This window comes from Natrix helvetica (genome assembly GCF_964273705.1).
Source record: "Natrix helvetica genome assembly, chromosome: 4".
NCBI classification, from domain to species: domain Eukaryota; kingdom Metazoa; phylum Chordata; class Lepidosauria; order Squamata; family Natricidae; genus Natrix; species Natrix helvetica.
In genome coordinates this window covers 74605123-74617266 of record NC_138550.1, presented here as the reverse complement: position 1 = coordinate 74617266, position 12144 = coordinate 74605123, and the positions used below count along the sequence as shown (strand labels likewise).

The 12144-nt window shown below is 47.3% G+C and overlaps 1 protein-coding gene across 1 annotated transcript in view; it reads right to left on the bottom strand.

Moving 5' to 3' along the window:
- Nucleotides 1-778: 778 nt before the first annotated feature.
- KIZ (kizuna centrosomal protein) overlaps nucleotides 779-12144 on the bottom strand; it is a 73500-nt gene continuing 62134 nt past the window's right edge. Inside the window, exons 12-13 of the mRNA XM_081950503.1 lie at nucleotides 10148-10191; nucleotides 779-1617 (exon numbers count right to left, since the gene is read on the bottom strand). Coding sequence (XP_081806629.1) covers nucleotides 1514-1617; nucleotides 10148-10191 — 148 coding nt within the window. The 3' untranslated portion in view covers nucleotides 779-1513. The remainder of the gene's footprint in view (nucleotides 1618-10147; nucleotides 10192-12144) is intronic.

Genomic DNA, 12144 nt, shown 5'->3' with positions numbered 1-12144 from the left:
AATCCGATTCAGTCACAAAGCACTTTATTTGCATACTCAAGATCTGTATCGTAATCTCTTGCTGGAGTTGTAGAGTTTTTTGCTAGAATGATGATGGTGGAGTAGAGACCTACTATTGAATTAACATGGTGTCCTTTCTTTCCAATATTTGTATCCGATTGTAGTGGGCAGGGAGACATTGCAAACATAGTGGGGACAGTCCATTTGATTAAACAGTTAATCAAATTCATTTAAGGAGGGGATACATAACTCCATATAATTCCTCCATTGCAGAGTGCATTGCAGGGCATAGAAATCTCATTTGGCCATCTTATTTTCTGATGATTTATATGCTACGTATACAATAACTGGCATGTTGCATATATGTTGTGATTAGTTAGGACACCTGAAATGTGGTCATGTGACCATGGGGGGGCAGAAGTTGCAACTTCGGAATCTGGTCAAAAGTATCTGGGGGTAGTTGGGTCACTAAGCAACTGATCATAAGTCGAGGATAACTTGTATCTATTTTATTTCATGCAGTGGAGGTGAATGGTCTAACAGAAGCCTTAATAGTTCAATGTGACATGTTTGCAAAACACTTCGAGACAAAAAACAAGACTGTAAACTTATGTGACTCAATGACCAGTCCTGCATGAGACACTTAGTACCACAGTTTACAATGAATTGCTGGGTTAAAAAAATTTTTTTTCCACTGAAGATCCTGTTCGTTTCAATGTGCAAAGATTTAATGATCATTTTATCAATTTCAAAATATAAAAAAAGATTGTGAAAACAGTTTCTTCCAAGTTTTCAGTACATTTTATTGTGAGTACAAAAAGACAACAAATATATATTGCATCGTCTATGATAAACTGAAGGTAAGATGCATGTTTACAAATCTGATTTCTGAAATAATATGCTTTCTTCTATAGCTAAAAAACTAGCTATAGAGCTAAGCCAGAAATGCCATTATTCATACAATCATTCATTGTGACACTCCGCCCTGATCGTCTTTTAATCATGCTTTTCTTTTTGCAACTATTTTCATAACTAAAAGCTTCCCTCCTAATGTAAACAGTAGTGAATGGTTAAAGCTACACATATAAACAAGATCCCAACCTCATCGGTTGCTTTTTATTTATGCAAAATTCATAATGTCATTAATAAACATGGTTGCTTTGACCTGAACTGAATCCATTAATCTGATGGCAATTCAAGTATAAGAACAAATTTCTTTAAGCCAAGCAACTAGATCAAGGAACAGGTATTTTCCAGTTCCAAAATTACTCTCCCTTGTTTTGTTTGTTGCAATTTTGGTATTTTAGCTTGGCTTTCAGCAGATCATTACAATCATTCATAAACATTGGTTGAAAGTAGGCTGACAGGATAATTTGGTGTGAAGAAGTGGCTATGGTAAGGTACATAAAAATGCCATCTGGATATCCATTCCAGATTGACCGTACCTGAAACCACATTTGTCCTGAAAAATTGCTACTGGCTTTTTATCATTTGTTTGTAAATGAGTATCAAGTTAATCATAAAAATCACTGAATCCATCTTCTTGTGAACAGTGTTCCTGGGGGCGTAGGGCTGCTTCAATATCAGAATTGCTGTCATCAGACTCTCCCCAAAAAGCTGGATTGGGAAACAGATGGGGAAAGAAATGAAAAGGTCTTTAATGTCAACATAATCAATGATTTATATTATTTAGGATGTTAAGAGCTTTCAATGAATGACAACTACATAACAATACAAATATTAAATACTGTATGACCCCTATTTAATCAGAGCCATAGAAGCTCTCCTTCCATTGATGTATGGACTGGACTTGGCCCATCTGTTTCATCATCCTCATCTAAGAGATTGTGCAATTTACCTTTATGAAACATTTTTTTCTGGCTCATCTTTTTTGAGGAAAGGGAAAACAAGTTTCTTGAGTGAATGAAGGTAAAAATATGGAGGAGTGGAGTAAAGAGATTTTAAAAAGCTAGAAATACAAGAGAACTTCAGACTTAGACATAATAATCTTGAAGAAGCAGAAACTGCAAGAAATTTTGGGCAGTGAAAATCAGGAATTACTACTATTAGCATTTGGTATACAAAAATTGTATCCGCATTATGATTGACGAAGATAAAGAGGTTCTTTTGCTTATGGTAGAGGAAGACAATCTGTGGGCCCAGGGCCACCTGCATCCTCCAGTCCTGGATCTGCACCTTCAGGAATCCCATAATTGTTAAAACTGAAATGTGAATGATCTATGCCATTTTATGTTTTGAACAGTCAAATAAAAGCTGGAATCAACATATTTAAGGTAATACAATCACTCTGTGAATGGCATATATTCTCCTGCTTATCTTCAAAAAAGCTTTTGCAGCACTAAAAATGCTGCAGAAACCACTGGACTCAAGCACTATCCTTATAATTAATGGCTACTTAGGGAGCAAGGAACCTGTTGCTCTTCAAATGTTGGATTCAGGCCTCCATCAGACTCAGTAATAAAGGCCTCTGATCAAGAATAATGAAAATGACCATTGGCTTACCTGAAGGGTCCTTTTCTGTACACCGCGGGAGAGTCCAAGCAATGGGTTAATTCAGTCTGCTTGCCCTTAGGACTGAGGAACTATTTTTCCTTAAGCCACACCTCCTCCTGGTGTGCTCAATCCCCCAGAATTCTTAGAAGGAGTCAGTTCGTGCGGACGGAGCGAAGCGTCCAAGATGATGTAATGTTGACACGAGGAACCCGAATCCCGGCCTTGAGAGCCAGGGTGGGTTGGACTCTCCCGCGGTGTACAGAAAAGGACCCTTCAGGTAAGCCAATGGTCATTTTCCTGTACACCGCTTGGAGAGTCCAAGCAATGGGACATACCAAAGTTATTGTCCATCTGGGTGGGCAGAAGAAGGCTCCCGGGATTCGGTCTCTGACACAACCGCCTGGAGCACACGCCTGCCGAAAGACGCCTCAGCCGAGGCGAAAATGTCCAGTTTATAGTGTCGCACAAATGGAGAAGGAGAGGACCACGTGGCGGCCCTGCAGATGTCCAGGATCGAGGCCTGGGTGGCCCAGGCCGCTGAAGTAGCAGCACTTCGTGTGGAGTGTGCAGTGATGCCGCGCGGGACGGCCTTGGATTGACTTTCATAGGCAGTCGCAATGCAAGCGCGAAGCCACCTGCCAATTGTGGAGGAAGTGACCTTCTTCCCTAGGGAACCGGGCTGGAAGGAGAGGAAAAGAGCCTCTGACTTCCTGAATTCCGCAGTACGAGCGATGTAGACCTTCAGGGCCCTCCTGACATCAAGATTGTGCCAGGATCGCTCTCTGGGATGCGACGGATGAGGACAAAAATTTGGCAACACAATGTCTTGCGCCCTATGGAACCATGAGTTTACTTTGGGGGTAAAGGTCGGGTCCAGCCTCAAAATGACCCTGTCAGGGTGGATGACGCACAGATCCTGGCGAACAGAGAGAGCCGCCAGCTCCGAAATCCGGCGAGCTGACGTGATGGCAATCAAGAAGGCCGTCTTCAGCGCCAGGAATCGAAGAGAAGTAGTGCGTAAAGGCTCGAATGGAGGGCCAGAGAGGGCCCGCAGGACCACGGACAGCTGCCAAGTAGGATAGCGATGAACGGTGGGAGGGCGAAGGTTAGAAGCGCCCTTGAGGAAAAGACGCACCTTCGGGATTTTGCTGAGAGGCAAAAGGTGGTCGCCCGACCAGACAGTAGACAAAGCCGCCACTTGGCGTCGAAGGGTGTTCGGGGCCAGGCCCTTGTTGAGTCCCGCTTGAAGGAAGTCAATCACTCTGGGAACAGGCGCGGTCGTCGGCTCGATGAGCAGTTCCTCACACCACTTGGCGAAGGCGGCCCAGGACGCATCATAAATCCTAGTGGTTGAAGGGCGTCTAGCCGCCTGAATGGTGTTCACTACCTCCTCCGACAGGCCGTGGTCTTTTAGTTGGTCCCCCTCAAGTGCCAGACGGCCAACTGGAGCCACTGGGGCTCTGGGTGAATCACGGCCCCCTGGCTGAGGGAGATCTGGTCCGGAGGAATGCGCCACGGAGGAGACACCGACAGGTGGACAAGGTCGGCAAACCACGACCTGCGGGGCCAATGCGGGGCCACGAGGAGGACCTCTGCTCCCTCTGCGATGACTTTGGAGATGAATTGAGGAAGGAGAGGCAGGGGAGGGAAGGCATACAGTAGCTCGCGGGGCCACTTGCAACGCAGTGCGTCTGTCCCCTCCGCCCCCGGGGTGAAGAACCGGGAGTAGAAGCGGTCGAGCTGCTTGTTGTCCCTGGACGCAAACAGGTCTACGGCCGGAGTCCCGAATCTGTCGGACATCTGGTGGAACAGGCGAGGGTCCAGTTTCCACTCCGCAGGATCTATGGTCGTCCTGCTCAGCCAGTCGGCCTGTGTGTTGTCCACTCCGGAGATATGGTCGGAGCGAAGGGATTCCAGATGGCGCTCCGCCCAGCGTCCCAGGGACTCCGCCTCTCTCATCAGTGCTCTGGATCTGGTGCCGCCCTGGCGGTTGATGTGGGCCTTGGTGGCCACATTGTCCGTCATCAGAAGCACATGTTGACGATGGATGGACCGGCTGAAATGGCGCAGGGCCAGGCGAGCAGCTCTCAGTTCCAGCAGGTTGATGCTGTAGCTGGATTCCACTTGGGACCACTTGCCCTGAACAACCAGGGACCCCATGTGGGCTCCCCAGCCGGAGAGGCTGGCGTCTGTGGTGATGATCAACCTCTCGGGTTCCTTGAATAGGTGGCCCTTGAGGATGGCCGGAGACACCCACCAGCGGAGAGACCTCTTCACGTCCGGGGGAACTCGAATCGGCCTGGTAGAGTTGCTCCTGGATGCCCTCTGGTGCGGCAGCAGCAGCCACTGAAGAGACCTGGAATGCAGGCGGGCCCACGGCACGATGGAAATGCAGGAGATCATTTTTCCCAGCAGCTGCGACAGAAGGACCACTGGAGCCTGCCTCAAGCTCAACACCTTGTGGGTCATGGACCTTAGACCGGTCAACCTGTCTCGGGAAAGGAAAACTCTGCACAAGTTGGTATCTATCACCGCCCCCAGGTGTACAAGTCTGTTGGTTGGAGTGAGATGGCTCTTCTCTATGTTTAGAGAGAAGCCGTGATTTCTGAGGGATCTCATAGTGGTTTGGAGATCCCGAAGGGCCTGCTGCCTGGACGACGACTGGATCAGGATGTCGTCCAGGTAGCACTGGAGCCTTATGGGCCTGCGTCTTAGCTGAGCCGCCACTACCACCAGCACTTTGGTAAACGTCCGAGGAGCGGACGAGAGGCCGAATGGAAGAGCTTTGTACTGGAAGTGGCGACCCGCATAATAGAAGCGCAGGAACTTCCTGTGCTGAGGACGGATGGGGATGTGGAGGTATGCCTCTTTGAGATCTATAGATGTGAGAAGATCTCCCTGTCGAATCCCCGCCAGAATGGACTGCAGAGACTGCATCTTGAACCTCCGGTAGGCGATATGCCTGTTGAGGTTCTTGAGGTCCAAGATGGCTCTCCACCCCCCCGAGTTCTTTGGTACCAGGAAGAGGATGGAGTAAAACCCCTTCCCCTCTTCGCCTTGGGGAACTGGTTCCACGGCCCTGATGTCTAGGAGATGACGGACTTCCTGGTCCATACGCTGCCTTTTTTGGGGGCAGGACGGGACAGGGCACCGGATGAAGGTCCGAGGGGGAAGGGACAGGAATTCCAGGGAGAGGCCTTCCCCGACTGTCTGCAGAACCCAAGCATCCTCGGTGTTCTGGGCCCAATGGGAGGCGAACAGCTGGAGGCGACCCCCGATGGGCGCCAAGCCCTGGCAGTCACTTTGACTTACGGAACGGCCTGTTGGAGGCCCCACCGCGGTTATACTTGCGGAAGCCGAACTGCTGCCTGCCTCTGTCCCGAAAGGGCGCTCTGTCTTGGGACCTGTCGCCCTGCTGGCCGAAGGACCTATTAGAGGGAGAGAAAGAAGAGGCAGAGGTGGAAGGCTCGGAGGCACGAAAGGACTGCCTCCTAGAGTAGGGAGCGGCCTTACGTTCCTGCTTTTTATTTAGAGAAGGTAGGATCTTCCTCTTGTCCTTGGACTCAATGAGGAGAGGATCCAGGGACTCGCCAAACAATTTGGACCCCTTAAAGGGGGCGGAAGCCAGTTTCCATTTGTTTTTCTGGTCCGCTTGCCAATGTCGGAGTCAGATCAGTCGACGGGAAGTTATGTTAGAACCGAGGGCCCTGGAGGCAAATTTGGTGGCATTGAGGGACGCGTCAGCGGCATACTGGGAGGCCGCGATTATTTTTGACACGTCCTGGTGGAGACGTATGTCTCCCGCCGGGAGCTTATTTAGGAGCTCGCGCAGCCAGATCACAGAGGCCCTATTAAAAAAGGAAGCGGAAGAAGAGGCCCTGATGGCCCAGGCAGCCGCCAGATGGGTCTTGTGGCACGCCTTTTCCGCCTTCTTGTCCTCCGCCTTAAGGCCTTCCAGGAGGTCGGCCGGTAGCGAGGAGTTGGAAGTGAGCGCAGCGATGGGCGGGTCGACAGTGGGAAGGGCCAGAAGGTCCTCCAACACTGGCTCCATAGTATAAGCTTCCTATCTACCCCACTGGGAGAGGATTGCGTGGCTGGCTGAGCCCACTGGCGCTGGATTAAGTCGAGGAACAGCCCCGGGACCGGAACCAGCTCTTGCTGGGGCGCTGGCACATCAAACATGACCGCATTGGGATTAGCCGGAGGGGCATCATCCGCCGGCGCGGTCGGCTTGGGCTTGATCCCCACCCTGGTGGCAGCCTTGACCTTGTGAAGGACCGATTTAAAAAGGCTGGGCTTGAAGAGACCCGCAAAGGCGGGCGCTTCGGGGGGAAGGTCCTCGTCGTCCGAGAGGCCTAGCACCTCCGGGTCAGGGTCCTCAATGGCAGAGGCCTCGCTGACCACCGAGGATTCCAGGGAAGGATGGCGAGCACGCTTGCTTGGGGGCGGAGCTGCCTGATCGGGTTTGGGACCCCTAGGGGCCGCTGCAGTAGGGCTTTTGAATCTCATGGCCTCCGTGATGCCCTTGGCAATGGCGCGGGCCATTAGCTCTTGCATGCGGGGCGATAACTCCTCAGAGTCAGAATCGGGATCCAAGCCCTCTTCTAGGGGGGGTGAAGCCTCACCCTGCATATCGTCTATGCTAGCATCCCCAGGGGGAGGAACCTGTTCACAGGCCCAAGAAGGGACCGGGGAAGCCGGCTCTGCAAAAGACCTATTAGGGGATAGGTCCTGGGATTCCACCTCCTCGGCGAGGACCGACTGGAGATCTTCCCGGGAGGGAGGGGCTCCTGAAAGGGACTGCACCCTGTCTGCCTGGCGTCTGGCCTTCTCGAATTGCTTGTCAAGGGCCCGCTGGCGCCTTTCAGCATCCTTGGCCTCAGCTACCGAAGGGGTTCTGGAACGCTGTTTCCCAGAGCTACCCCCACCACTCTTGCCCGCACCCCCCACTCCCCGAAGAGGAGGAACCCTTGCTAGGGGCCTGCGAGAGGCTCGGCCTAGCGTCTTGGGAATCGGGAGGACTGGGCAGGTCCATAGTCAATGACCACACAAGATGGAGCAAGGCTATGATAAGGTAGAAGGATAGATATAGACTGGGTGCTGTAATGGGAAACAAAACGAAATGATCGTTAAAATTGCCATATATACAATTAATCGAATCAATACTATGAAATCATCCCATGTTTCACACCAGTCGGAGGCCCAGGGGTAGGATTGGGGCCTGCACCGAGGTGCAAGGCTCCGCAGGAGAAGCAGGGAGGAGAATGACTATAGAAAAAAATCTTCAGGCCTGCGCTTACTTAAGGCCTCCTCCCTGAGCCGGTATGATGACCGTTGGAATGGCACAGGAACCAGCGCCGCTCGCAAAAATAGACAAATGGCGAAGGTGGCGATCCTAGCCCGAGAAACCCTTGCTAGGCCCTGCCACCTCCAGCGGCCTCCTGACAACGAGGCTGATGCAAAATGGCGGCCATGGCTGGGCGCGCTATTTTCGCGCCTAAAAATGGCCGCCGCAACAGCGTGGGGCTAAGGGAGAGCGAGGGGCGAACGCGCCTCGCAATGGCGACGATCGCCCACTCCTCCCTGCGGCAGAGGTCCTCTAGCAGGCCGGGGAGCGAAAAAACTTCGACGAAAATAACAAACGAGGGGCCTGGGGACTTAGGAACCTCGCCGCTGCAGCCGCGCCATTTTAAACGACAAGCGGCAGGCCTCCGAAGCCGTCCCAAGAGGATCGGCTGAGGGGCACCCCCCACCACCTTCCAGCTTACCTCCTGGCCTTCAAGTGCAGATTCTACTGAAGGAAGTCGCAGAATTGAAGAGAGAAACGTCTCACGAGGTTGGGGAATATTAGAGAAAAAACTTTAAACGCAATTAGAGAGTCCAAGCCAAAAAAAGGATCAATTTAGCTCAGAGCTCTAACTAAATACGTCCAAACGGGCTGACTGAGGAAGAATTCTGGGGGATTGAGCACACCAGGAGGAGGTGTGGCTTAAGGAAAAATAGTTCCTCAGTCCTAAGGGCAAGCAGACTGAATTAACCCATTGCTTGGACTCTCCAAGCGGTGTACAGGAAAATCCAGCAATATCTGGAGGGCTCACATCCAAATTAACTTTAAGGATTTACAGTACAGAGATAGATGGTCCAAGGTTAATTTTGTATATTACAGGAAAAAAGTGTTTTTCGTATAATGTGTAATATGTGTGGAAGTCATTGACAAAAATACAAAGTAGCAGCATCTTCAGGTTCTCACTATTTTCATCAAAATGATGAAAGGAGATTGCACTGTAAAGCAAGCCTGGGGGGGGGGAGGTGTTACTGAAATGCATATAGAAAACGAATAACAGAATAACGGAGTTGGAAAGGACTTTGGAGGTCTTCTAGTCCAACCTGCTCAAGCAGGAAATCCTATACCATTTCAGACAAGTGGATGTCCAATATATTCTTTAAAACCTCCAGTGTTGGAGCACCCAAAACCGTAAGTCGTTCCACTGATTGTTTTAACTGTTAGAAACTTTCTCCTTACTTCTAGGTTGGTTTGCTCCTTGATTAGTTTCCATCCATCACTTTTTGTTCTGCCTTCAAGTGCTTGCAAAAATAGATTGACACCCTTCTTTTTGGCAGCTCCTTAGATATTGGAACACTGATATCATGTCACCACTAGTTCTTTTCATTAAAGTAGACATACCCAATTCCTGCAACTGTTATTCATATGTTTTAGCCTCCAATCTCCTAAGGGATAGAGCAGTGAAGGGCAAACGTTTTCAGCACCGAGTGCCGAAAAGGGAATGTGCATGCTCATCTGGGCCATAACCTGGAAGAGGAGCTGCCCAATGGGCATGCGCGCACCGGAAAATGAACTTCTGGTTTCCGCCAGCTAGTCTTCCGGTTACTGGTGAGCATGCGCATGTGATGATCAGCTGGCCAGCGCATTCTCACATTGGAAAATGGAAGACCATCTCTTTCAGTTTCCGGCACTGCTGCACACACGAAGGCCAGCTGATTGTTGTGCGGGCATGCACGCCAGCAACCCGGAAGAGGAACGGGCGACACCGCATGTGCCAGGTGACATGGCTCTGTGTGCCACTTTGGGCACGAGTGCTATAGGTTCGCCATCACTGGGATAGAGCTTGCATCACAATGCTACTTATATAATCACTATGATCCCATTTACTCCTCTGCAGATGCCATAGATATGAAGATAATATTAGCCCCCTTTCAACATTTTTTTAACAGCCATGGTCACAAAAGAAAAACTTATTTTGTAAACAAGCTAGTTTGATATAGCAGTTAAAGGGATCTGGCTAGGGTATGGGAGATTGCTTTTCTAGTACCACCTTGGCAACTGGGTTACCTTAAGCCAGTCACTCTCTTTTGGCCCCAAAAGAAGAAAAAGACCCTTTTGGAAAATATTGCTAAGAAAACTAGAGGGCTTGCTCTGGTAGTCCTCAAAAGAAGACTGACATAAGGGCACAAATTTATTTGAGGGCAAAAATGCCAAGGTTTCATTCCTTCTTTCAGACTTCTCAGAACCAAGATGCCACTACATGGACTACATGAGCCCTAACAAGATTATTGCTGAAAAGGAAAGCAAAAAAGTCTTTTGTTAGGTAACTACAACTGATAATATCCTTACCTTTAGATTTTATTGTAGATATTATTCCTCTTTCATTTTCATCTCTATAAAAAAGGAAAAATATATATGTGCTCATTTACAGGTGGACAGGTCAGATATAACTTAAGAGCAGAATGAATTCTAAGAACAGTGGATTAAAAACTTCAGAATTCAGTTTTAACCAAAACCAATGATATTTATATTTCACTGTTTAAGACTTTCCAGTTTCCAGACCATTTTGCCATTTTCTCTCGATTAAGGTTTTTATACATTTTTGAGTATGTTTATACAGAATATCCAGCATGTAGCAAACCAACATCGTACTTCAGAAAAACAACAGTATGAACAACAATTTTAAACATTAGCAAAGAAACATACGTTTGTAAATAGTTTAATAAAAGTATGCATATTTATAGAAAATTACTAGCTTGGATGAAATAAATTTCCATTGAAAGTAAGTTCTATCTATAGAATATCCAATGAAAGTCACTATGTATTACAGAAACACCTTCAATTGTATTGATCACATCAAGCTGTAGAATGTGCTTAGCAAAATGGGAATCTCAGAACACTTCATTGTCCTCAACTTATATGCTGTATATTTATTATGGGAAATCTACTAGTAAAAGTCAAAGAATACATTTTAAAAATGGAACTAAAATTAAATACGAAGGAGAGTAAACGAATGACAACAAGTAGAACTGCCAGCCTTTGAATATACAGTGAAAATATCGAAATGGTGGCTAGCTTCTGCCTTTTGGAACCAACTATTAATATAATGGAACAAGCAGTCAAAAAATTTACCAAGTGCAACAACAGCCATAATGAAGGCCTTGGAAAAATATGTACAATGATAAGATTTCTGCAAGTAATAATAATCTCTGCAAAACTCAATGGAAATGGGAATTGGACTTTAAAGAACCAGAGTAGGAAGAGTATTGATGCTTTTAATGTTGATGTGGGAGAAAGCTTCTATAAATTCGGTGGACAGCCATGAAAACAAACAAAAGGATAATTGAACAGATCAAATCAGAATTCTCACAAGAGGTACAAATGACCAGGTTCAAATTATCCTACTGTGGATCTACTATACTAAGACCTAACTCTCAGGAGAAAGTCTAATATTGGAAAAGCTATAAGGAAAGAAGAATAGGACAAGTACCGTATTTTTCGGAGTATAAGACGCACCCTTTTCCCTCAAAAAAAAAAGAGGCTGAAAATCAGTGCATCTTATACACTGAATACAGCATTTTTTGCCTCCCCAGCCCCCAGGAGCACCCTATAAGCCTCCTAAAGGCTATGCATGCCCTTGTTTTGACAAAAAATGCCTGAAAATGGGTCATTTTTTGCTCGTTTCTCCCCACCCCAACCCCAGCCCCAGGAGCACTCTACAAGGCTCCTAAAGGCTATGCATGACCTTTTTTTTGAAAAACATCGGGCCCATTTTTGCAAAAAACAGAACGTTTTGGGTCTGCAGAGTGCAAAAACGTTTTTTAAAAAATTTGCCTCTTCAAAATCTTGGTGTGTCTTATACTCCCAAAAATGTGGTAAATTGGATGGACTCATTTACAGAGCACTGTTGAAAGACCTAAAAGTTCAGGTTATGGACAGATTAGGGATGGGGGAAGGGGGGAATATCTGATTAGGTGTTCAGATGACAGTAACACTATAATTATGAAAGTGTCCAACTGAAATAATGCATTGTTCTTTTTCAAGATTTCCACAGAACTGCTATAAGCATGTTGAAAGAAATGTCAAATACTTATTGTAAGATGTCTGCATAATGATGGCTAACGTGAAGAAATTCATATTGTACAGTGGTGCAGCAGCATCTGTATTCATATTTTTAGGTTCAGACACTTCGGATATAAGAAAAATGTTTATATGCATGTATATATATGATGTGGGAAGGTAGGAAATAGCATAGACTAAATGTATAAATGTACAAATGTATAAATATACATATGTATCAATTCAATATATTAAAATTATGATCATGAATGATACTTCAGACTATT